At 36.1% G+C, this 26,635-nt stretch overlaps 3 protein-coding genes across 7 annotated transcripts; 1 reads left to right on the forward strand and 2 right to left on the reverse strand.

The window, feature by feature from the left end:
* The first annotated feature begins 8,075 nt into the window (after window positions 1-8,075).
* Window positions 8,076-11,874, forward strand: LOC105147490 (testis-expressed protein 10 homolog). Of its 2 annotated transcripts, XM_011058552.2 has the most exons (6): window positions 8,076-8,278; window positions 8,359-8,572; window positions 9,269-10,433; window positions 10,524-10,755; window positions 10,883-11,037; window positions 11,112-11,874. In XM_011058552.2, exons 2-6 carry the CDS (start codon window positions 8,372-8,374, stop codon window positions 11,213-11,215), a joined length of 1,857 nt encoding a protein of 618 aa, XP_011056854.1. In that variant the 5' UTR covers window positions 8,076-8,278; window positions 8,359-8,371; the 3' UTR covers window positions 11,216-11,874. The 2 variants fall into 2 exon arrangements, with proteins under 2 accessions (XP_011056854.1, XP_011056846.1); XM_011058544.2 differs by having other exon boundaries at window positions 8,076-8,572.
* Window positions 11,875-12,357: 483 nt separating this feature from the next.
* Window positions 12,358-21,619, reverse strand: LOC105147514 (polyamine-transporting ATPase 13A3). Of its 4 annotated transcripts, none has more exons than XM_087410542.1 (19): window positions 20,696-21,619; window positions 20,045-20,205; window positions 19,117-19,172; window positions 18,787-18,954; window positions 18,561-18,628; window positions 18,192-18,458; window positions 17,906-17,955; window positions 17,751-17,827; window positions 17,476-17,674; window positions 17,200-17,311; window positions 16,926-17,115; window positions 16,492-16,692; window positions 16,129-16,314; window positions 15,590-15,976; window positions 15,255-15,396; window positions 14,978-15,129; window positions 14,610-14,838; window positions 14,309-14,390; window positions 12,358-14,216 (listed from the first exon to the last, which is right to left on the reverse strand). In XM_087410542.1, the coding sequence occupies exons 2-19, from the start codon at window positions 20,058-20,060 to the stop codon at window positions 13,181-13,183; spliced, it is 3,618 nt and encodes a 1,205-aa protein (XP_087266668.1). In that variant the 5' UTR covers window positions 20,061-20,205; window positions 20,696-21,619; the 3' UTR covers window positions 12,358-13,180. The 4 variants fall into 4 exon arrangements, with proteins under 4 accessions (XP_087266668.1, XP_087266666.1, XP_087266667.1 ...); XM_087410540.1 differs by adding an exon at window positions 20,270-20,448 and having other exon boundaries at window positions 17,751-17,955; XM_087410541.1 differs by adding an exon at window positions 20,270-20,566 and having other exon boundaries at window positions 17,751-17,955.
* Window positions 21,620-23,432: 1,813 nt separating this feature from the next.
* Window positions 23,433-26,311, reverse strand: LOC147908185 (uncharacterized). The gene is made up of 2 exons (XM_087410544.1): window positions 26,092-26,311; window positions 23,433-25,940 (listed from the first exon to the last, which is right to left on the reverse strand). The coding sequence occupies exons 1-2, from the start codon at window positions 26,119-26,121 to the stop codon at window positions 24,153-24,155; spliced, it is 1,818 nt and encodes a 605-aa protein (XP_087266670.1). The 5' UTR covers window positions 26,122-26,311; the 3' UTR covers window positions 23,433-24,152.
* Window positions 26,312-26,635: the final 324 nt, after the last annotated feature.

Below are 26,635 nucleotides of genomic sequence, written 5' to 3' on the forward strand. Positions count from 1 at the left end.
GACTTGGGGGAAAATAGCACGAGACCACTATTATCTCTCCCCAGTCTACCGCCACGAACCTTTTCCCTCTCCAACGAGGGGAGCATGGAACCTTCAGCCGGCTCCATTGCCAAGTAATAGCGGCCGAAGCAGGACGATCCGTAGAGGACACCCATCGATCATTCTCTGGAATGCGGCTAGGCTCGGAGATAGCCACTAACCCTAATAGCATCGTCTCACTAATTTTGGCGATGAGATCCTGTGCCGGTCTCGATCTACCGACATTTATCTGCGCCAATCTAGCCATTGCTTACGTCCATATTAATGCCGTCCGAACGCACTGGTGCTCCCCGATCAACACAAGTGGACGAGCCCGCAATGTTCTTTATCACTTTCTTAGTCGATGATTGACCACGACCATTGAAAGGCGTACACGCCTCCGAGCCAGCCCTATGGTCAGATGCCATCCCTCTGACCGCACATACAGGACACTTAGGCGGCATCCTGCAATCGGCCGCCCTATGTCCATCATTGCCGCCGCATTGGAAACAGCAGGTAGTCCGATCTACCTGGCTGTTACAATTCTCTCTCGTGTGTCCAATAGCGAGACACCGGAAGCACTGTAGCCTCCGCTTAGCCAAGGGCACTACTCCCGCCGACGACCATCCCAGCCTCAACCGGCCGGCCCCCAATAACTTATTGGCACACGTCAAAGGACATTGCACCCACACAGCGTTCAGGCCCCTTCTTCCCGGTCTAATGGGACCAAGCCTAATGCTTGTAGCCTGCACATTGCCATTATTGGCAATCGCCGCGATGATTTCTTCCGCAGTAATTGATTGGTCGATATCTACCAACCTCACTTCGGCTCTGCGTATAGGTCTAATTACACTCACCGCCTTCCCATAATCGGTCTCCGCTAGCACAGTCCTCAGTCGGTCGACCAGAGCATCCGCCTTAGAGCCTGCTTCATCACCACCCGGAATCTCGATCAGCAGACCTCCAGCCTGTGCCCTCCTGATGCGAGTGTTGATAATATTCATCTCGTCCAGGGAGATCTTCTCCCTGGCGAGCCTCAACACCTTGGCATAAGAGGGACCATCCTCAAACTCCTCGCACTTCAACATAACCGCCGCGGTTTTAGGAGCGCGGAAACGTTCACCCCCAGCAGCACGACGTATACCACCATCCACCCTACGCGCACTCGCAGTTTCAACACCGGTCGAAGCTTTACCACGAACTTTAGTCTTACGCATTGATCCTTGTATTATTTCAGCATCCTGAGTTCCTCTCCGTGTCACCTGCGGAGGCACATCCAGTGCCGCATTCACCTCTCCGCCTCCAGCCTCTACTTCCGAGACTATGTCGTTCACTCTTTTTTTGATTCTCTTTCTCTCCCTTTTCCGCGCGCTTCTGGATTTGACCGCCACCCAGGCTTCTCCATCCTTGGGGTAGTCCATCGCAAGTGAAGACGGTCTCAATTGCGAGGCGTTATCCATTGCACTGGTTATAGCATTCGCTCTTCCAAGCTTTGACCTCGTAATACGCGGTTCATTCTCTTCGTGAATCCCAGCGCACATTTCGTTCACCACTCTGCGTCCAGTATCGTTCCCCCTTTTCGCTAGGGGAGGCCAATCATCTAGCCTTTTACGCCTACCTCCAAGAGCGGGTCTATAGGCCATAGGTATCTCCTCAACCCTCGCCAACGACTCTTCTTCCTCCTCTTCTTCCTCCTCTTCTGTAAATCGGCGACGCTGCATTTGCTCTTTCCAAACTACCTGCCGAGATGAATGTGCAGATCGATGAATGGGGACCGTATCATCAGAGGAAAAGTCTCTGAGCACCTTACGATCTGTCCGACCACCACGATCCTCCAGAATACTGACCGTGCGTTTGAGAGACTCCACTTGATCTTTCAAAGCGGTTCTCTCCCTTCGTACAACGTCCATCTCCTTTCTCAATTTTAATACCTCCCTTTCCAGAGCCAAATTATTGGCTTTGACCTCATCGACTGGTCCTTCACATTTAGATATGTCCGACACCAGCCGCTGTATCGCCACCTTGGCCACGTTTACACCGATAATTATCTGTCTTCGTAGGTCGCCTTTCATCGTCTGCGTGCGTTTTTCGGCATCAGCAGCAATGTTGAGCACCCGCAAGGTTTCCGCCATCACGGATTTCGGTGACATCTGCGGGAACATATTCACCACATCCTCCACCGCATCCTTTTGCCGGCAGGAGAGACTGTCATCCAGACCACACTCCACTAGGCCTCTCCTCTTCTTCAATTTATGTGCTCCTTTTCTCGATATCTTGAAGAAATCCTCCCTGTCAAGTTCGTCGTCCTCAAAGTCCATTCTCTTGGATGACATCTTCGATAGTGCATGGGAGCCGGGAACGTTGCTTCCCTTCGGCTTCCTGCCTCTTTTCTTCCCCTTTTTGGGATTTTCTTCGAAAGAAGATCCTACGTCTGTAGACTCTTCGATCGTCGTTGATGCAGCTGCATTGCTTCCTCTTCGAGAGACACTCATATCCAACTCGTCATTGCTGGAAGTATGTTGAGTCAAATCGACACTGCCTCTATTTCTTGTTAGTCTCCTTAGCTCAGTTGTGCTTACAGAGACGCTTTCGACCACCGGAGAGTGGACAATCTCCCCAGCTACGACTCTGATACGCATTTCTTTCGGATATTTCTTTATATCCACTATCCTAGGACCACCTACGGGTCTCTTAAAAAGTGCCGCAGAGGTCTCATCCGTCAATTTATCTGTGGGTGATCCAGCCTTTGTACTTGCGGTTTCCAAGCGCTCGATTCGGAGACGCAGCTCCTTGTTTTTCGGCGTTTTAACCACAGGCTCCTCTGTCCTCTCCATTGTTGTGGCAATCACCCCCTCATGGGCCACCTCCTCGTTGCTTCCCCTGACAGTAGCCAATTCGGCTGCAGGGCCCGTCAGCAACCCCGCAGCTAGCCCTTCGCTGGATTCTCCCAGGTCCGAAGCCACAGGAGTCGATCGCCCGGGAGCAGGGACAATACCCCCGGGAAACCGTGGCGGAGATCCGACCATCCGCCGTGGTGTATCCTTATCATTGTCCATATCATATTCGTATAATGTCGGCGAAGTCCTACAGCCGGGAGACACGCCGACCAATCTCCCGGTTCGTCCTCAGGTTTCACGACAACTTGTCAGCTTGATGTTATAACTCCATTCCAGCAACGCAGGGAACAATTACGCAAAACTGACATCTATCTAGAGATGCAGCTCACCCACACGTCGCTGTCCTGCTATGTCGGCCTCACGTGATGTTCTATGCAAGATGTTACCACACGCATCCGTAGCACCTCGACACAGGCATTTCACCACTCACAACACGCACCAACGCCCCCCCGGGTGGTCGCTGTTGGATGATTCACCCCTCATCCATTCACCTCATGGCCGCGCACCATAACCATGAGGCAGGGGGACCTTTTATAGAGGGTCCAGCTCGTCGTCCGAGAAGTTGGGTGCAATCTCGGACGCTCGGTCTCTTCCGATAGTGCAAGGAAAGAGATTACGAGAGCTCAGGCACCGCGGGTTCGCTAAACCCGTAGTGGAATCATATCAAGATGCGTCCGGGGATACCGGATCGCATCAGAGATGATCCCACCCCCTGCGGGGTAACCTAACCTAACCTAACCTAACCTAACCTAACCTAACCTAACCTAACCTAACCTAACCTAACCTAACCTAACCTAACCTAACCTAACCTAACCTAACCTAACCTAACCTAACCTAACCTAACCTAACCTAACCTAACCTAACCTAACCTAACCTAACCTAACCTAACCTAACCTAACCTAACCTAACCTAACCTAACCTAACCTAACCTAACCTAACCTAACCTAACCTAACCTAACCTAACCTAACCTAACCTAACCCCTATACCTAACCCATTGGAGTTGTCTTCGAAGACCTGACCCCGTGCCAGTCACTTCACCGACCTAACCAAATCCGTAGTTCTCGACCTAACCAAAACTTAGGAAAATAGTGGAACTAACCAAAAGTCCCCAATTTTCAAATGGATGTAACCAAAAATCCCCTATTTTCTCGTGGAACTAACCAAAAGTCCCCAATTTTCAAATGGATGTAACCAAAAGTCCCCTAATTTCTAGTGGATGTAAGCAAAAGTCCCCTAATTTCTAGTGGATGTAACCAAAAGTCACCTAATTTCTAGTGGATGTAACCAAAAGTCCCCTAATTTCTAGTGGATTTAACCAAAAGTCCCTAATTCTTTCCGATATAACCCAAACTCCCCAAATTTTGATGTCTACAGTTTGAATTTTTTCGTCACTGTCATTCTTTGTCAGTATGTGTGGAACTTAGAAAAAAAAAAAAAAAAAAAAAAATTTGTCCAAAATTCATGGATCCAAAATCCATTTCTCGACATTCTGAGTCGTCTGGCATGGTCAAATTTTGATCGATTTTTCTTATTTTTTGAACGGGACTTAGAAAATATTCGCCGAAAACACTGCTTCCAAGAATACACAGCCTGAACGAAAAGAGTTAGCGGAATGGTCCAAACGGCATTCGAAGCTTCTTTTTAAACCGAACAACATTGTCTCAGATCCGGAAGTTCGAGGACCTTTCGTTCAAAAGAAAATGGCGACTTCCGGAACGGAAGTAGATATTCCAAAAATTCCAACTGATGAGCATGGATCAGGACTGGTACTTCTGGAATCCGTAATAAAAAAAAAAAAAAAAATTAAAATTCCTTCGCAACACGAAGGAACCTAACCTGATCCCGTGCCTGTCACTCCGATCTAACCGATGGTCCCCGAACTGACCGAAGTATCGATAAATGGTGGAAATAAAAGAAAATCCCCATTTTTCCAGATCTAACCCTAATTTTATAGACTTCTATAGTACGGATTTATTTGACACTCTCATTTTTCCTTCATTTTGGAGGGTGTGGGACTTAGAAAAAAAAAATTTGAAAAAAAATTTTCAAAAAAAAATTTCAAATTCTTAAAGTTGGTCCTACATGCCTATTTCGTCGCTCTGTACGTTGTCGAGACACTTTCATTTTTGAGTGGGACTGAAAAATTTCAAAATTTTGAAAAATCAGAAATTTAATTTTCGTGGGTGGGGGTATCGATGTATCTCGACGAGAGGAACAACTTTGTTCCTCATAATCACCCCCCTCCGGTGACCCCCCATCCCTCAAACGACCCTTTTAATGTTTTGTCAACTTTACAAAAAGTCCACAGCCCAAACGGTGACAGATACGACAAAATTGTATAGAACATTTTCGTCTTCTCTCAGGGCCTATTATATGGGAAAAATGCGAAACTTTTGAAATTCCGACATTTTTATTTTTTTTGTGACTTCAGAGCCCTCTATCTACGAAACCGTGAATCCATCTTTTGTGTTTGTCCTATTGAGATCTATAAGATAGCACCCTTGAAATTTTTAAATTCCGACATTTTTTGACCCCATCCCCATCTAAAAAAAGTCCCCTGACCAAGAGGGGTGGGGCGGGAGAGTGGGACGAATACCAGAGGAAGGTAGACTCAAGTGAGTGCTATATGGAAAAAATTAATCTGAAACTCGCAAGTTGTACTAACCCCTATATCTAGTAAGTATCGTAGATTCGTTGTCAACTCGGGGGGGAATATGTAGCGAACTATTTTCTAAATGTCTCATTAGCGTAGCGAATGGAGGAAGCCTAGAGATTTTGTAAGTTGAGAGTTGCCTACAAGCAGCGTTAAAAAAAAACGTTTAACAAAAAAAGGAATAGTGATTAGAGCATGTCGCTTGTCTTGTACGGTTATATATATATATATATATATATATACATGCTTCTGTAATAAATTCTTCGTTACTAATTCCAAACAAAGTGGTCTATCTTTATACCTTCCATCACGTCTTACGTCAAGCGTGGGCTTTTTTGAGAGGCAGACGTCAATCGAATCACGTATCCCCACATTCTCACACCATGTCACGCCATCTCACGCCGCGCGGAAAGGATCAAAAGACGCTGGAAGATATGTTAACCGATGATGCTAAATAAATTATTATTGCCTATATAAATATAAAATTTTTAATATATATTTAAATTTGATATAATATATTAACATTTTTATTGCGTTTTTGCTAGAAAAATATTTTTTTTTATTTGTTGGAAAGACGGAAAAATCTTTCTTATGTTGTCTTTTCGATAAGACGAAAAGATATCTTTTAGTAGATATCTTAACTTATAGCTTTGTCGAAAAGACAACTTGAAAAAGGAATCTTTTCGTCATCTTTTAATATTTTATGCTCTGCGAGAGTTTAATCCTATATTAATTTGCGCGGATCTTGTTATAATTCGTAATTGATAATTATTATTATGTGAGGTATTTTTGATATTCTAACAGTTCATTTTCTCAATTTTTATTATACTTTTAGAATATTTTAAATGATTCATACTTAAACAAAGATTGATAATATTCTATACATCCTTTACAAAAATACATGCATATTTTTTTAATATTGCGAATCAATTTGCGTTCAATACAGCTTTGGTTAAAAGTATTAAATATCTTGTTAATCATTATTTAATTTTTCAACTAAAAAAATTAATTTATGACACTACTGTTGCTGCAAATTATTCTGTTTTTTTTAATTTATGTATAATTTCGATCATAGCTCAGTAAAATAACTATTGCGACTTATTTAAAATACAATGTATAAAATAAGTTTCAGAAACTTATTAAAAATATAAAATTGTAGGAATCGGAAAAAAATAGTACGACTTATTTAAAATATTAAATAAGAAATGAGTTAGAATTGTTGTTATTTAAAGTAATGAATACTAAACTTTTATTTTAGAATAAGTTGCGAATGACAGAATCATTCACGTCTTATTCTAAAATAAAAGATTTATACTATAGTAATTATGTTTGGTAAAAACGGATTGAAAATTTGCATAAAAAATAACTTCGTAATTTTATAAGCTAATATAAGACAGAACTTACTAAAGTATGTTTAAATTATCAATTTCATTTATTAAAATTTAACAACTTTTATTTACATATATAGGAGATGCGAAATTAAAATTTTTCCGTTCAAGAATCCATTAAATTATCCCTCCTATGGATATAGTCGGCACGCTTCTGTCCTAAGAAATTACAGAGACAAACCATATCTACTTTCGACGATACAATTTTATCGATAGTATCAGAAAAATGTATATAGTCACGTAGTTCTCAAATTGAAAATGGATATCCTGGCGGTAGTATACAGGCAATTTCGACGGTAACAGGAAAAAAAAAAAAAAAACCAGCATGGCCTTTCTCAGGTTTCTCTTTATGCACGGATATTCTGATCAAAGAGAAACCTGAGAGAAGATATGACGGCCCAAAATCTGTAACCCCAAAATGCTTGTGGCGTTGCAAGCGTTATGTCTCCGACATATCGGTGTAATGTTCGTCGCGCGCGACACGCGATATCCAATGACTATATACAGCATTACCGATTTATTAGCATATTCTCATTCTAAAGGTATACTGTCATTGGATATCGCGTGTCGCACATTACGCTAGTATGCTGGAGCCATTAGTCGCGTCTCGAGTCTGTTCTTTTTTCCGGTCCTCCCCTCCCCTCTCTCTCTCTCTCTCTCTCTCTCTCTCTCCTTCTCTCTTGACATCGATTATATTTCGATTATATTTATAACGTTAGATAATTACTCGCGCTATCAGATGAATACTTATATTGTAGATTTTTTAGTTTCTCGTATTCTAACCTAATCTAAGTAATGCGATACCAAACTGTCGTAACGCACGTAATTACGTCTTTTCGTATTACTCTTTCGATCTGTACGTTCCAAATATTCATTTGAGTTTATATTAAACCGCCTTATGGCTTGTAAGTCAGAAACAATGAGTAACATTTCTTTGAGTAACATTTCTTGTTAATTCGGATTCTCATACAGACAACAGCGCTTTAATACAGAGCGCTGATTGGTGAAAAACTAGTTCTAAAATTTATCCCCATCACCGTTTTTCACCAATCAGCGTTCGGTGTCAAATCGCTGCTGCCTGTACGAGGATCCGTGCTTAGTGATTTCCTGCCAATTTTTCGCCATTAGTTAGCCATCGCCGGTGCCGAGACACGCTTGGTGCAGATTGGACACAGCAACCACAACGTAATCATATGCTTGTGTTGATTAGTCTTCCCACCGTATTAATGTCAGAGTCAGTATCACAACCAATACAGTGGCAAGTTTCTAATTTAGCTAGCAATCCAGCAGGAAAACAAGCATCGTGTATCGCAGGCTTTAAGTGTGCGAATTCGCCATTATACGTAGAATATTTTAATTGTTTAATTTATATGCAGCTATTTTGTAATTAATACGATATAGTTCGTTTTGAGACATGAGTAAGAATCATAAACGTTCAAAACGCCTAAAATCGGAAAAGGCGAAAGTGAAATTAAAAGCGAAGACAGTCCATCAATTGACGAAAGGTTTGAACGCTACAGATACGTCGTTTAAAGTAAAAAAGATACTAATTCGTGAACAACTAAAGCAACGAGATGAAACAGAAGTTCTTAGCATTCGCAAATTGAATATCGATGTACGTAATTCGGCTTACAATATTTTTTTATTTTTAGTTTATGTTAGATAATTGTTGAATTTATCCTCCTTATTGCCGATGTTAATAAAATTAGACTTATTCGACGCGTTTTTGCACGAAATGAACGAATCTGGCAAAAAAATATATCGCTTTACTCCGTGGACCGAAATATTAATCATTAAAGTTGATGACTATTCAGGTTAGGAAATCTGCCACATCGATAGCATAAAAGGATATGAGAACGTGTAATTAAAGCTAGAATAAATACTTCCTGCTTCAATTACACAAATTCTCTGCTTTAAAAACACATTCTTTGTTTTAAGAATATAAATTATTTTCTATATAATTGTTATTTTTACAGCAAAGTATTTGTTTTGGTTAAGTATTTCTCTGTAAAGCAGAAAATTTGTGTAATCCTCTATGCCATCGATGCAACAGATTTCTTAATCTGGATATCTGTCAACTTTAATAATTAATAACTCGGTTCGCAGGGCAGAGTGACACATTTTTTTGCCAAATTCGTTCATGTAGTGCAAAAACGCGTCGAATGGATCTAATTTCATCAACCTCGGGGAGATGAAGAGGCTAAATTCAATTACCAAATGTTGATATCTTGCATAAACCTAATTGTTTAGTGCGTTATAATTCGACCTTGTACGTATATTATATAATATATAACTTATAATGTATTTCCAGGATTTATTAACACGTTTTCGGCATCACAATTCTTCTGTGAGACAAGATGCTTTGAAACAATTAAAAGACATCTTGTTACAAAATCCTCCAAAATCTTTACATTCACGATTGAATTCTCTGTTACATGGTATTGCAGCTTTATCTCTTGATAAAGAGAAAGAAATACGCACAAATTCATTTCATGCACTTAATTTTATTCTTGGTCTTATCTCAAATGAACAGTTGACACCTTTGCGTGAAATTATTATATCGTATTTGAGCTGTGCAATGACACATATTGATCCACGTGTGAAAGAAGATTCTCTACTTTTTTTAGATGTGCTTGTACAAAATTGTAATAGTGTGTTGGCGAAAGATAGTCATAAAATACTACCTAATTTTTTGGGTATGATATGTAAGTTACATAATGAAGGTAGCTCTGTGGCACAATTAACGACAACGTTACATTCCAAAAATACTAATGTAAAATGGAGAATTAAAGTTCTGGAACGTTTAGCTAATTTATTTACCTCTATTGTTAGCTATAGGAAACTTTGTATAGGTACACGATCGAGTATGCCTCTGTTTGTGAAAACGAAAAAATATACCAGATTTATTCCAGTTTATAGCGATAGTGCGATTCAATTTTGTGAAATTAATCTTGACGAAGATATCTCGATAGATAATCGTGAGAAAGAAACTTTACCTATAGAAGAATTTGTAAAATATGTAAATTTATTAATGCCACTAATGTCTGATATTTGGCTCGAAGTATGTCCAGATGAGAAAATTGAGAGTTACACAGAAATTACAATTTTGAGCGAAACAGCTGCATTATTGAAAAATGTCATTGTAATTATGCAATCGATTGTGGAATACATTGATACGTTGGATCAGGATGATTACAGCGTCAAACGCATGAAACATTGGTTTAAAGATACATTTCATGAAAAATATATGAAAAATTTCCTATCGAGATTTCCTTATGGTAAAATAAAGCCTCTTATTAATGAATCTAGAAAACGTCAAAAAGATTTTTCTCAAATGGAATTTACGGAAGGATGTTTGGAACAAAATTTGGGAGTTTGTCAAATTCACATATGGTTTACATCTCTGTTTAACTGCAACGAACAATTTCCCAAGTCTGTCAGGAACTATTGCATATCAATTCTGAAGTATTTAAATGGTAAATTATTATTATGTAATAAAAACAAGTAATATTATCTAATTATTATATGTATGAAGTCCTTTTTTATGAAACTTTTCTCATTTTCAGGTATTATTGAAAATTGGTACAACTCGTCGACTTTACCTCAACTAACTAAATTACTAAAAACTTTATTTTTGAAGGCTGGACCAGTTTGGTATAGCAACTGTATTAATTTAAATCATACTTTAAGACTGATTATTGAAGCATCTTCTCGTTTGCCTAATAAAGAATTGCAATCGCATTTGTATTTAATTATTGGTGACATCATGTTGAACAGCAATTTAAATGAGTTGCACAGGTAATCGTTTTAAATAAAAAGTAAAAACTGTAAACGGTGGATAATTTAATTTTTGTAGAACACTCATTTAGGAATATGTATAATTAACTTAGTAAACGGTCGCTAATTATTTGTTTCGTTTGAACAGAGAAAAAATATTTGAAAGCTTTGTTACAATCTTACCAAGTTTACTCCTGAAACCGAGCATAGATGACGTCGTAATTCGTATGATCGGTCAAATAGTTTTACGTTTTAAGGAATGGATCCGAGAAGAATTGATAGCTAAACACGAGTCTATTATCGGTAAGTTGTATGAATTTGATTAAATCATATATTGTATTATCGTTTTTATCATATTAACGCTTTATTCTTTTCAGAAAATGCTAAAAAGATCGATATTGTGGGTACACACGACGATAAACAGTCGAGACTTATGATATATAATTTATTTTATTTTGTAGATTCACATATTTACTATTAAATTAAATCGATCGCAGTTATATATACACAGATACCGACCTAAAAAGTACGATTGATCTTTCTATGTCAATTGCAGGCTTTGATCAAATTTTATTTAACATTTAGCATATCTTACGGAACAATAGGTGGTATGCGCGTGTGCATGAGTCAGCGTATATGCATATGACTTGTTACGACTTGAATGAATTATTCCACGAGAATGAGACAATCGCGAATGAACGGAAAACATATGTTTCGAATGTTAATTTAAGTCAATTTGTATTGATTTGTATTTAATATTCTATCGCGTGAGCGCGATTTTTTCGAGATACATAAAGGTGCTCAAGTATAAAATTTCTCGAGATATTTCTGATATACTGCCATGGAAGTGCTATACGATATATGATATTCTTGGCATTTATATATATATTGCATTATATCACTTATATTTCCAAGTCGAATGTTGTTATTGGAAAAAACGTGCGATCGGACATCTATCTATAGTGCATTAGGCTATCCGTATTACGATTCATATATTACGAGTTTGAGTATGATAAAACAGTGAATTAACGTGAATGTACGACCAAGTTATATTTACATGTAGATACTGCGAGTCTCTTTCTACTTACCCACATTAAAGTTTATTTATATTATATAATAAATATTACTTTTCTGTTCCAATACTAGATTTTTACGATTTGCTTATTTGAAGAGATAATTTGTATGAATATACTGATAATTGTTCTGACAAAGTTCGTGGACAGTAAAGCTGACTAAGCTGAGACGGAAAGTCCTTCTAAAAAAATTCTTAGAGCTCTATAAGAAGAAAATAAACAATTTTTGTCTCTTGCAGTTTTTTTCTATAAAGTTGATAGTATATTTGAGTAAAAAATTATTGAAGACCAATTTTCGGCAATTTTTAGCAATTAATATCTTGTTAACTATTGCGAAAATTGCAAAATGGTAGAGAATTTTCTGTCTCAGTTTAGTCCGCTCTACATGTCCACAAACTCTGTCAGAATAATTATCAGACACCCTGTATATAGGATGGGCCATTTTAATATTCCGTCCTAAATATTTTTTTCCACGCTTTTTACAAAAAAAAAATGTTATTAATTTTTGATGAAAAAGGAACGATTTCGAAGAGGACTTATTTTAGTCATGTTATTTTTTCTTTTTTTTTTTGGTGGTGAAACCAAAAGATTACCTTCATTTTTTTAAATAGAATTGTATGATTTTTCTCACATAATACGCTTCTTCGTAATTATTTTATAGATAAAAATATTAAGATAAAACCCTTAAGATACCCCCCCTCCATACACACACACACACACACAAAGTCTCAGCAGTTTACGAGCTATTTTATATTTTATTTTGACACATGTTAACATGAAATATTAAATATCTCACAAACCATTAATGTTTTTGACAATCGTACCTTAGTATTTTTATGGACAAAATAATGAGATGAATCAATTGGTGTAAAAAAAAAATACAAAGTTGCTTATATAAAAAAATTATTCATTTTGCCTACATATTTCTTAAAGCAATTATATAATTCTCCTTATAATTGATTGATTTCATTATTCTGTTTATAAAAATAATTAAGTAAGATTAGCAAAAAATTAATAGATATTACGATATTTAATATTTCGTGTCAATATATTTGCTAGAATAAAATCTAAAATATTTCATATACTGTTGACTTTTTGATATCTCTACCTCTCAATATTTTTATACACAGAATAATTGAAGGAATCACATTATGTAGATGTAAAAAAATCATACAATTTCATTTAAAAAGTGCAGACCTTCATATCGTTTTGACGCCTCAACCTACAAAAAAAAGAACGTGATCAAAGTACATGTTCTTGAAACCTAAAATCTGAAAAAACCTAATCTAAAATATTTTATTGTAAAAAAAAAAGATATTTAGGATAGAATATAAAAATGGCTCGATTATTCTGTATAGGTTTCGTCACTATACTCAGTCATTTGCAAAACCAAAATTTTCGAATCCATTTTTCTTGCCGGTCCATCCATTCGCTAGCTTGATCGAGTTGTTAAAATCATTCACCGTTTGATCATTCGAAATTTGACCACTTTGACAGTGACTATTACGTGTAATATTCGCAATATTTCGTAAGTTGCCTTCTTTTCGCATAGATAATTCTGGCGTTTGGTCAGTGCTCTTAAATTTCGGCCAGCTTTCACAATTCTTTAATTCATATTCCATCTTTAGATATTGTTTTTTTGATTTTTCCGGTTTATGTAATTTTCTCTTCAAGGTATTTTCTATGACGCGTTCTATTACGAAGCTCTCGAGAAATAAACAAATAAGAAAGTTGGCTAGAGCGAGCATTAGGATAATAAGCCTCCAGTCGTAAACGGGTGGCAAAATCAACTGCAGCGTGCTCACTATCCAATCCGCGGGGTAAACTGTAATGTATATACATATGGCCGTTAATAAAAGTATAGAGAACATAAATGCGCCATTTGTATAGATTGCACGTCTGTAAGGTTTCCCGCGTGAGAACACAATCGCCATCGTGATATATTGAAACATGGAGACACAAAATACCGAATAGTTTTCGTAGCATGTGTATCCGGTGTTGCTAGTAGAAACGAACGGGATGAACCATGAAAATTGTCGAACTGCATGATACACTGTCGCTTGAAAAACGATCATTACAAACATGTGCATTGTTAGAGATAACAGTGCAGTGAAGCTTAACAGACTTGTCATCGGTGTTGTTTTGGATAATTTGTTCTTACACGCGTGAGTCTTGCCGAAAAAAAAAGCAAAGTTGATTATTAAGAAAATATCGATAAATAGAAATTGTAGATCCGTCAAGTTCGAATCTATGGAATACAATATTATAACAGACAAAAATTCCGTAAGAGAATACGCAATCATAAATTTAAATATTCCAAATGATGTAACCAAAGCAGCACGACCTTCCCGTATTATTTGTGAAACGCAGCTTATATCGGATATTCTTGAGATAAAGGAACTGGCCACGCTGCAAAATATGTCAATGCAAATCGTCAATTAATATAATGAAAAAAATGACAGAATTAAGTAGCCAGTGTAATCATATTATGTTTAACTCACCTAGATTCTGCTTTGGAAAGGGATATACCGACGTGCGCGGCCTTTAACGCTCCGCAATCATTGGCACCGTCTCCACACATGGCTATATGTGTATAGAAGCATCGTATACAATAATTTTCACATAATTATACTATATATATATATATATATATTGTGTGTGTGTGTGTGTGTGTGTGTGTGTGTGTGTGTGTGTGTGTGTGTGTGTGTGTGGCGCATTATATTCTTTTACATTTGTCACGTTATTTGAAACATTAATGACTTTATCCGGCGCTTTTTCTCGATACTTTCGAAACACACGTACCTACGTAATAACCGAGTCGCATTAGTTCCACGACCAACTGTTGCTTCTGATCGCTGTTCATTCTGGCGAATATTGCACTACGTATGCAAACGCGATCCACGATATCGGGATAATATTCTCGCATCACTTGCCACGTTTGTCCCGTTAAGGCAAATCTATAATTGCAATTGGCTATACCGCATTCTATATCCTTAAACGTCGGCAGTGATACTAAATGATTTTGTGTGCTCTATAAGAAATTGAAAGATTCGCATTAATCTGCATCAACATTCTGCATGGCCGTTAATAACTGCAGATTGATTGTCAAGCAAAACGCGGCTGCGGCTATAGACAAAATGCAGACAAATGAAATAATTAATTATTTATACCTGCAATCTTGGAGATTGAGATTGAATATTGAAAATTATATCTGGACAATCCTTTTCCTCATTCGAGACTACGGTCACATCCACGATGTGTTCTTTGATCGAAATTATTCCGCATTCTCTCGCGACACTTATCGCGGTCTGAATATTATCTCCTGAGAAACACAAAAATCGAATCATGCATTAGTGCATGAATGCTCAGTATTATGTTTGAGAGATTATATTCATACACGTGTTACACATATGTATATGTATATGGTGATAAATCGTTCCATCAAACCTGTAATCATCATCACGCGTATGTTGGCTTCCCTTAATTCCGTAATCACTGATGCCGTCGGTTGCTTCAGTCGATTTTCCAGAATGACTAGTCCTAAGAAATCCAAGTCTTGTTCAATTGTTTCTCGAGACAATTTCGATATCTACGAAAATATGCATTTTTCATCACTTTTGATGCATGTTTATATCGCGTCACTTAATTGAGATACATTTTTATTTAAATAAACATACATACATATATACATACACGATCGAGTATTGATCGAGTACGTTTATGTGAAAAGAAAAAAGATTGCACGAATATATACATTACATGCAACGTATAGTATATTATACCTCTTGGCTTATACTTTTGGATATTGTCTCTCTGCGGCCTATAGCTATCACGCGAAACCCCCGTTTCGTAAATTGCTCTAAAGTGAGCGAAATGTCCTTCGGTACAGTTTCCACTTTACTCAGATTGATTATCGTTTCGGGAGAACCTTTCGTGTAAGCTCTGAAATTATCTGATCCTGATGCACATACGATCACAGACATTCGTTGTAAAGAATTCGAGAACTGATATCGCTGTATTATACCAATCTCCGTAATTTCGTTCATCATATTTTTCGTCAAGCTTACATTCTCTGGCCTCACGACAATCGGCATTATTGAGTTGTTATATAATTTATCTATGTGTATGCAATCCGAATCTTTCAACATCCATTTAGTACTTTCGAACATCTGTAACGCGTAGTATACACGTATATAATAATAATACAATATATTAATAAGTAACATCGCGAGATGTCGAGCAGTAAAACTACATGTCGCAGTAGAAAAGCAGCGATAACATTTAAGTAGAAGAGAGATATAATATTAGTATTAATTATTACCTTTGCGTCCAATGGATCTCCGCAAATTTTTCCATCGATAAGTGTTAAACTGTGACAAACTAGCATTCCTTCGAAAAGAGGATGATCTTTGAGTTTGGATATATCTGTCTGAACCTCTGCAAGTACGCCATTTGTACATGCTACAGCACCCCACATGTCCAATTCATCCTCGGTCAATGTCCCTGTCTGTGGACATAAACCGTCAAAACGAGAAAGAAATGTTATCGTTAACGTTGCAATATACTACGCAATATTGATTCGCAAATTGCTCGCCTGTTCCGCAATTACGTGGCTAGCTGCGACATAATGCAGCTTCTTTTTAATCTCTTTGTCAATCTTAATTTCTCCCTTTCTCTCACGTACCTTATCAAAACATACGCAATTAATACTGCCAGAAACATTTATGACTCTGTTATTTATACAGTAGATTTGCGCATATTTCAATCTCATTTGAGCGTACAGTTTTCCTACAGTCATCGCGGCTGGTAATGCCGGTGGTATGACTATCGTAATAATGTCTAATGCTTTTATCGCTATATCGCCAGCTGTAATTCCTCTCGAGACCTAAATTATATATTTAATATCGTCTTATTATTATTACTATTATTATTATTATTATTACTACTACTACTACTGTTGTTATTATTATCACTACTATTATTCTTATTATTACTATTATTATTATTGTTGTTATAGGATATTGATATCTTTTATCTTTTTATAAAAACGAATCATTATATAGTTATAAATAAGTATACATGCATCTATTTGAAAATGTTAAAAATTATATATGATACCTTTGTTATTACGGTATATACAAAACCGCAAATTGCGATAATTGCCAAAATGCCCATAAATTTGTATGAATCTTTATCAAATTTGAAATCCACTGGAGGTGGATATAGTATAGTGGCAATTAGAGTACCTCTGGTAGTTAGAAAACCAGTTCTGATTACTCTCGCAAGAACTGGTTGTTCGCCGTGAGATCTGCGATCATGTCACTCATTAATTACACATAATTATCAGCAGCTATATCTATTATATTATCGAAAGTAAAAGTATCGTTCATACTTAGTTTGTATTATAGTGGTACCATTATATAACGTGTGATACGTATACTCTTTAGCGTCGTACAGTGTATGGCGTAATGGTAAGAATGTTTTTGTTACTGGTACAGATTCGCCTAAAATCGGTAGAGCAAGCAAATTCAGCAAAAACATAGAGTCGTGTGTGCGCGCGCGCGTTTATGGAGAGAGAGATATGAAGAGAAAGAATCTTTTCTTTTATTAAGAAGCAGTAATTTATAATATATGTATAATATATAATTTTTGAAAGATACATATTTACCCGTTAACATGGATTCGTTCAATATACATTGTCCAGTTAATAGAACCGCGTCGCATACGAGAGTCGCTCGATGTTTCGGTAATTTTATAATATCACCGGGTACCAATTGCTTACTAGAGATATTCTCGAAGATACCAGTGTCACGAAGTACACGTACACTTTCTGACGATGCAACGGTACCGCGTAAATTTATTTGGTTCTAAAAATAATCAATGTGGGTGAAATCGCGAATGAATATTTTATATTACAAGACAAATTTTCTTTCTTCTACGTACCTTACGTGTCTGCATTATAGAACTCGTTATGCCAAACAAAGACATTAACACTATAGCAATAGTATAATACAGATAGCCTTCCGCGAACCATACAGACAAGGTAAATATTTGAAAAATATAAAATGGATTTAAAACTTCTAGAAGTAGTAACATACCGATACTTTGAAGTGGAACAACAATGTCATTATTTCCATAGACAATGCGCCTGTTACGAAGACAAAATGTTTCTTAATTGAAAGATTGTTGATTAATTGATTAATTCGTAAGTAAATAGATTGTTTGGCATTTTACATCTATCTGTACATTAATGTGCATGTATATGAGTGTATAAGTATATCCCCAAGTATAGCACAGCACGCTTGCAAAGCGCTAAAAACGCCATTGTATGCGCTTTTTTTTAGCGCTGTGTGCTTGAGTTTATAATCTATATAGGACCGTCACCTAAGTAATTGTTCTTCCTTGGATAAGCCGTTATCGCGCGAGACGTGAAGATCGGAACATATTATACCATGGTCAAGTCCAACGAGCCTCGTGAATATATTTTTCGTAGTGTCCCAGATGTAACATCTCTTTTTATACCAAAAAGCCTTATATTCCTGAACCTCGCAACGTGTACCGTTTTCTAAATTAATTTTTAATTTTTTGTCTTTTATTTTCTCTAAGAGCTCTCGATCAACAGTACCCAAAGTAGCCGACAAACTTTTCGCACTGAAAGTATATATTAGTAATGGAATTAGAGACTATATAATAGTCTAAAATTCGCCGTTTAGGCATAATATATTCTTTTAATGTTACATATTATAAACTTACCTTATATCTTTAGTAGAAATTTTCCGGACATCCCGTACAAAGTATGATTTATATCCTTGATAATCATCCTACATTTATTGTGTTAAATCAGAAACATAATTATTATTCTCAAAAATATTTTATTTAGTTATTGTGATGTGTGTGTGTGTGTGTGTGTGTGTGTGTGTGTGTGAGAGAGAGAGAGGGAGAGATAATATAAAAAGCATAACGAGAGGAAAAGACTTACAATCGCGAGTATTTTCGTGGCGCAACTTAAAGCACATTTTCGATGAGTTGCATACAGATACAGCCGAGGATACCAATGGAACAATAACCGAACCAATCCAACGGACAATATATATGATACATATGTCAGAATAGTCGTCAGTGAACTCTTCTCGAATCCATAAATACGCTAAAATATCATATTAACATTAATACAATAGACGATGCTACAATTAGACAATGATTATGACAATGAGATGATAATTATATGGCATATAATTATAGATTTAATGCATATATTGAATTGAAAGAAAAGATATAGCGATATGTATAAATGTATGTATGTACATACTAGTTCATTTTGATCAGTATGAATTTTTTGCCAGAAAACACTTTTGTTGTTTATTCCTAAGAAAGAAATAACAATTATCTTATAAATCAGTTATCCCTTATAACGTAAGTAAAATATATTATATTAACTTGTGTTTGAAACATAAAATATTTATGTTTCTTTTTGCTTTTTCTATTTCTATTGTGTAAATACAAAATATATATTTATTTATTTTTTATATAAAAGTAAAATAAGAGTTCTCTTTTAGTAGAGACATTTAAAAATGTTACGGGAGGTGAGAGAGAGAAAGAGAGACAAACAGAGAGAGAGAGAGAGAGAGAGAGAGAGAGAGAGTATAAGATTGAGCATAGATTATCTTAAATAATTGTCGGCGCTCATTAATAATCCATACAAAATTTATTTGAAAGAAAAATTAAGAGTCAAAGAGAATTAGGAAAAATATTTCTGTTTCTACAATTATTAAATTATATATATATATATATATATTAGGTGTTGGAATTAATTCGTAGCGTTTTACAAGTGATGGGAAGTACTTTCATTAATGTATTTTTTAATGCTCATGTGAAATAAATAACATTCTTTCATTAAAAAACGCTACGAATTAATTCCAACACCTAATATATATATATATATATATATATATATATATATATATATATATATATATAATTTCGTGAGTGTGTGAAAATTGCGCTGTCCAATGGTCGATTTTATTTTTCCACACATATATGTTCCACATGCTTCAGAATATTATATTATAAAGATAAGTGTACTACGATAAACATAGAAATGTATTAGAATACAAATATGATATATATTACATATGTATTAGAATACAAAATATGATGTATATTATTCGTGCAATAATTTGTCAGTAATATAGTAAATATTTCGTATTTCTATTTCACCTTTTATTTTTCATGCTTACCATTGGCATCGGTCATTATTTCGATCTTGTTTGATTTGAAATTGTTGCGTAATTTCAACAGCTCCTTTCGTTACGACCCAGTGGTCTGTCATTAAATGTAACTCTCTCTCCCCCCCCCCTCTCTCTCTCTCTCTCTCTCTCTTTGTTTGTCGTAATGTCACCTGCGAAATGCAAAGTTGCTTATTTAAAGATTATTTAACGTTCCACGTTATTATCGATATATACATCACGCCCAAATATTTCATGATGTAGGGTAATATAAAAATTTTAACAATATATCCAGACAGCAAATTGCTTGCAGGGGAGTTCTCGGGGAACTCCTATGTCCGTTTTTGTGAGTTCTCTAGGTGCTTCATTTTGGTTCTCATTTTGTAAATTCTTAGAAACTCAGCAATATAAACTTCCTGGAAGGTCATTTTGTTAAATTTTATAAGCTCCCCTAGAGTTCAGCAAAATGAATTCCTTGGGGACTTATTTAGTCAAATTTTGTAAGCTCCTTGGAAGCTCAGCAATATGAACTCCCTGGGAATTTAAACAGAGCTTTGTGCTGTATGGGTATGTATACGTATGTATTATACATATAGGTGACGATGACAATAATAATAATAATAATAATAATAATAATAATAATAATGATATAAGAATACATACGAATGCGATGCTTTTCGAGTATTTGTGAAATTTCTTCAACTTTTCTTTCGCTTCTTCAATGGCGGCAAGATAACGGTGGACGATTTCGTTGAGATACGCAGGCGCGGTCACACTATACTATGCGCACCCATTCGCGTCAATTTGAATTAATCGACCCGCCGAATTTTCGTTAAATGGGGAATGCTGACAATTAGGCAATTGCTGCCCGAGTATAGTATATTAGTATAATATATTATACACTCATATTAAGAATGCAAATAATGGAGCGCACGCACGAAACACTCATTATCGCGCGCGTGAGAGGGAACGAGTTTTTTTATCGTCGAAATTGCTTGAAATATACGACGGCAATCAACGATGAAGTGTCAGAAAGCGGAAGCTATGAACTTAATTATCGTTGGCAGCACACAAGGTTAATGAATGAACTTTGAATGTGTGTAGAATGCAACTAAAATTATATGTATAATACGCGTACGTAGTAGTATATATCTAGGTAGTAATTATGGCAACTGAAGCGATTTTCCTACATAAACGACGTATATGTATAAAGTCAATGATTAATATTTCTTGACGTGTTGTTTTTTCTCACTGACTTGCGTCTCATTACACTATACATACATGCAACGGAGTGCATTAGCGTACTGAACTAAACGGTCGTATTTTACGTCTATCGCTGGCCATGGCATGCAGGCCGGAAAAGAACGAAACAGAACGGAGCGGAGCGGTGCGCGGCGCGACGCGACGCAGCTCTTTCGTATATCGCGCGCGTTATTCGCGGTTACCTTCGTCGAATCGATCCCCACGCGCTTGCGGTTCGACACTTCGACCGGTCTCCGCACTGCACTGCTCCACACTACACTGCTTCGCCCTGTTGCAGGTCTTGCGGTAAGAGAAAGAAAAAGTGTGTGAATTATATATTATATACCAATTCTAAATTTCCTCACCGCGATTTCAACAAACTTTCGCAATAGCAACATGTTTTACAACAATTAGAATAATATTGTTTTTCTTACACTACCGAGAACAGTTTTGTACAATATAGGATTTGTACTCGACCAAAAAAATTGATTAAAAGATAACGGTATGCATACCTATAATATAGCAAACGAGTCATCGAGCGTGATAAGCAACGAAAGAATTTATGTTAATACAAGTTTTTATGTTTATACAAGTGCTCATATATTCGCGCGTAGTCGTGATAATTCTTACTTTGAAGACAATCTGAAAATATCTTCGAAAAAGAACCCACAAATAAAAATAAAAAAAGAGAGCTGAGCACCAATTGCCTTAATTTTTGCGAATGAAAAACCGAGATTATATATATATATATAAATAATTGTATGTTGTAGTTCACATTGATGTAACTATACGTACGTAAACCAATGCCACTTATAATGAAATAACAATTTTCTTACGTAAATAGACATAACAATATGTAATTGATGGACGAGTCGTTGGTTTCTTTTTTTATTTTTTTTCATATTAAGACTTACACGCGGCATATACACACACACACACACACACACACACACACACATATACACACACATACATACATACATATACATGTATTGTATAGACGGTGCACGTCACACGCGAGTGCCCACACTTGACCGCGATCAATCGTAAAAATACGCGTTTTTTAAATTTATTCATCGATTGATCAATTGCAACAGCTTTGCTCCCCGTAAAGGCTTCATTTGCCCATAATGCGATTGATCAATTATTAAGTTAAGAAACTAACTCACCATTAGGCAAACATAATTTTAGTTGATACGTTTTACGCCACATACTTATAAGGGGCCCGTATATGTTTGTGGAAAGAATCAATAATTAGTCTTTCTAATCCGCTAGCTATAATCGAAGTTAGTAAGTCTCGTTGAACGTCCGAAATTTTGACGTTGATATATGTATAATATTACAAAAAAAGATGTTGCGAAAAAAAGGAAATGAAAATAACAAATAATATATGTGGGATCGCGAGACTAATCCTGGTACTTACATACATATAAACGGAAACGATCGTTATTACAGTTTTGCATTTTAGCCTTTAATCTCGCGTGCCACGGTCTCTTACCCCACATTTTACCATGCGTTGATACTAATTGTAATTAGTATCCGTTCACTTACATATAGATATATGTACATACATGTTCTCTTTAAGGTAAGCTTGTGCCTCGATGTACATCGTTGCTTCATTTTTAATATACCTTGTTTCTTCGTTGAAATAAACAACAATTAATGTAATCTATAATTGCAACGCAAGTATACTTAGTACCAATACCAATATCCCACTTACAAATTTTAAGTATCGACGACGAATTTATCTAATTGCTGTGTGCTCTAATATAAGTTAAGTTATTATAAATTTATCGAGAGAGTTTGTGAGAGTTTGATGTATCGATCATTTCTCCTCTAATTTGCCTGTGAGATCGAAAGCCAACGTATTATATAGTTATAATATAGGTATGTGTCTGCAGTGCGTATCAATTGAATCGACCTTGAGACGTACCGTCCGATAATCCTGTGAAGAGAATTATGAATTAATCATAATTTGTCGAGTTGTAAAACGACTGTGTGTGAGTGTGTGTGTATATATTAAATTGATATTAAAGCGATATTAAAGTGTATGCGTATATATAGATACGTTTAAGCTACGTTCGCTTTCTTGCTGTCTCTTGTGGGGCAGATAGCCTAGATCTAGGATAAGCTGAAAAAAATGGAAAAGACAAAGAGATTTCATCTCATTTTTTATTTAATATATCCGTGAATGTGTTTAATCAATTACACAATCTCTAACAGGCATAAATGATGCTGTCGTAGCATCACATTGTAGTGCGCATTTGCATAGTCATTACATCTACGTACATTATATAATCACAGCCGCTTTGTTCCGTTTTCGACAAAGACATACAATTAGATGTATGTACATACACGTCTTTTATATATAATCGTATAATCATATTCGCGCATATACATGTACAATGTTGTAAAATCATTAGTTTTACAAATGCATAGCTGGCATCATTTTTTTCTCCTACAGTGTGTGCATGACTGATCGAATTGTATAGGACTTACTTCGTTATCGAGATCTATATTAATTTTACGACACGACTTTAGACTGATAATGTTTTATGAACCCAAATGAGAGACAATAAGATATAGATATCACAAATGCGCACGATCTCGCAAACAGCTTTATCTGCAATAACTTCGGAGTAGGAGTACAAACATTTATATCACATATCATAGTATATTCTATTTTAATAACGGCTCATTCGAATCTCATTTTATCTTCAAGTTCGTACTGCTTAACATTAATTTTTTTTATACATGTCATTAGCGATTAGGTAGTATTATTGTGGATATCTGAAACCGATCTCGCACGACGCATTATATGTACATTTAATTTATGTTGATAAAAACAGAGAGAGAGAGAGAGAGAGAGACACGTTTCTTAGCAGTCTTCCTTTCGTTTGTCAACGATGTTATCTACGTCCAACTGTGACAAAATCTCATCGTCCGAATCATACATGTCATACTTATCGTCAGTAAAATAGCTTACCAGAGTTTTTGAGTTTTCGACGTTACGTTCTATTGCTGACAATGTGACTTTCACATTTAAATTCGAATCTTTACATAATGCATCATTGCAAGACGAGAAACAATTTTCACGCGAGTAATGTGTGTCGCAAGTTTTTACATCGGTGAATCTCTTTAAAGTTTGTGGCAAGTGTTGCTTGTTTGTCTGCTTTGGATAAGTTATTGTCGATTTGTTTTTCATATTTTCCAAGTATTTGATAGTTTGCACTTGCGAGTTGCACCGCTGAATTTTGCTAGTTTGCGAAATACTTGGTAGCAAATGATTACAACAATTCTGGTCTTCCAAACTTGTAAAGTTGCAGTCGGTAGTAAAGAAAACGTCCATATCCAAATCATTCGTATCCATTGAATGGTCGAGATATTCAAATATTTCATTGGTAACTTTACAATCTTTATCTTTATTTTTAAAAATTTCCGCATGACTTTCATGCTTTCCATTTGTCGGATTTTTCAGTTGTAACAGTAGATTTTTTGCTAATTCAGATTCGTGATCCTTGATGGATTCTCGATTGTCGACAGAACTGCTAGTTTGTAAAAGAGCCTTATAACTTTTATCAATTTTTTGCAATCCAGAGATATAATCCGATTTCTCCGAAATTGACATGCAATTGTTAATTCTATTTAATTTACTATTTAAAGTATGAGATATAACACTTTCCATAAGAGGTGTACTTATAATTCGGCCTTTATCCGAATATATAGCTAGTAAATTTACTAGAGACACTAGAATATGATATTTGTTCGTTACTACATATGTCGTAGTTTTTAATAGTCCTACATCACATAAAAAAATAACTATATTCGGCTCTAATATGCCAGGATAAGTTGATAGAATGTCACGATGGATAGTACCTTCTATGCTACCCGACGAATCTTTTAGTATAACAAATGGATCGTCGTGACTATAATCTACATAATCCAATACACCTGCTATAAACTTTACTCTCGTACTATCGCAATGATTAGCATTTGCTTTGTCTTTAACAACAGAAATCTTATAATCCTGTAAAAAATTATTTGGCAGGTCATTCAACAAAAGTTTCCAAGCTTTCTCTCCACACAAGCTTCTCTCATCTTGGGATTTGATCTCAATACGTTTGATTGACGTTTTATTTTTCAATTCTTCAATACTATTTAAATAAGATGTAGCAGAGATGTTATCATTTTTCACATCCGATACTAAGCCAGCTGGTCCAGGAAATAGTCTAAACAATTTTACTTCTTTATCGAATTTTACTTTAGCAATCATAGACTCGTCGCTCTTTCCTGTGGACTCTTTATATTGGAATACTTTTGATGTTGCAACCATTTCAGATTGAAAACATTGCGTCTCTTTTTGTATCCTTGATGGATCTTCCTCTTTTGCAAGATCACTTGTCTCTCGACAAGTATTTTTCTGGAAAATTTCTAACAACAGATCTCCACGTGATACATCGTTCTTATTCTTGGACGGTAGATTGTTATCTTGGATATTTGCTATACTATCCAATTTTGATTTCTGACTAAAGATATTACGTGCCAGTACCTCACATCTGTCCACTTTACGTCGTTTGAAGGACTGTGTCTTTTCTTTGTTTTGACATGGAGAGTAGGATTTCTTCTTCGTTTCCTCCTCCTTTCCTCCAACATCGTCAAAAGTATCCTGTAATAATACATACGTAATATGAGATATGTGTTAAATTCCAACTCTACCGGTTGTCTGTCTGTTTATGCGTTGATAAAATAACAAAGAGAAAGCACATTAAACAGATTAACCAGATAAGTTCTAATTCGCGTATAACTAAAAAACTCACTTCAAAAATCCAATCGTCACTTTCGAACATAATTTAAAAGAATTCTGTTAATTTCTGGAAATAATTTTTAATGTCGCCCGCATAGTAAAAAAAAAGCGTGACAAACAAGGTTACCAATTGCAAATGATTGCAGAGAGAAACTTGAGAACACGGAATAAAAAGAAGGAAACCAAACTCAAACGAACGGTCACGGCTCACGGGCCGGTATTACAGTATAAGTACATACAGTATGGACATTGAGCGTCAGTACCTTTGATGTAATGGAACTAGTGGGTCCCAGGTCACATGACTCGTCGTCATGTTGTAGATTGGAAAGGCGCTTATAAATTTGAATTTTATAAAGCTACAGAATGATTACTGTGCCGATATTCATAATCAGATCTTATATTTAAGACCGTCTTAAGTACAGTCTTAAGAAGTCACGAACCAATCAGAGGGTCGTATTAAGCCTTGTGTCCACGATGTTAAAAAACGATCCGAGACCTCGGATGAAGAAAGAATTGACCAATCACAATGGTCATGTGATCCAAATGTTCAAATGTGA

The sequence above is a fragment of the Acromyrmex echinatior genome, chromosome 10 (genome assembly GCF_024713525.1).
Source record: "Acromyrmex echinatior isolate Ae372 chromosome 10, ASM2471352v2, whole genome shotgun sequence".
Taxonomy (NCBI): Eukaryota; Metazoa; Arthropoda; class Insecta; order Hymenoptera; family Formicidae; genus Acromyrmex; species Acromyrmex echinatior.

What these genes read in the sequence shown, in the direction of transcription:
- LOC147908185 (XM_087410544.1), bottom strand. Translation starts at nt 26,121, where the DNA reads ATGTTCGAAAGTGACGATTGGATTTTTGAA. An exon ending in GTGACGATTGGATTTTTGAA is followed by an intron (nt 25,941 to 26,091) that starts GTGAGTTTTTTA and finishes GTATTATTACAG; the next exon opens with GATACTTTTGACGATGTTGG.
- LOC105147514 (XM_011058584.2), bottom strand. An exon ending in AAGGAAGAACAATTACTTAG is followed by an intron (nt 17,956 to 18,191) that starts GTGACGGTCCTA and finishes TCTTCGTAACAG; the next exon opens with GCGCATTGTCTATGGAAATA. An exon ending in ATTGCGTATGTTTTGATAAG is followed by an intron (nt 16,315 to 16,491) that starts GTACGTGAGAGA and finishes TTATGTCCACAG; the next exon opens with ACAGGGACATTGACCGAGGA.
- LOC105147490 (XM_011058544.2), top strand. Translation starts at nt 8,372, where the DNA reads ATGAGTAAGAATCATAAACGTTCAAAACGCCTAAAATCGGAAAAGGCG. An exon ending in TTCGCAAATTGAATATCGAT is followed by an intron (nt 8,573 to 9,268) that starts GTACGTAATTCG and finishes ATGTATTTCCAG; the next exon opens with GATTTATTAACACGTTTTCG. An exon ending in AATTCTGAAGTATTTAAATG is followed by an intron (nt 10,434 to 10,523) that starts GTAAATTATTAT and finishes TCTCATTTTCAG; the next exon opens with GTATTATTGAAAATTGGTAC.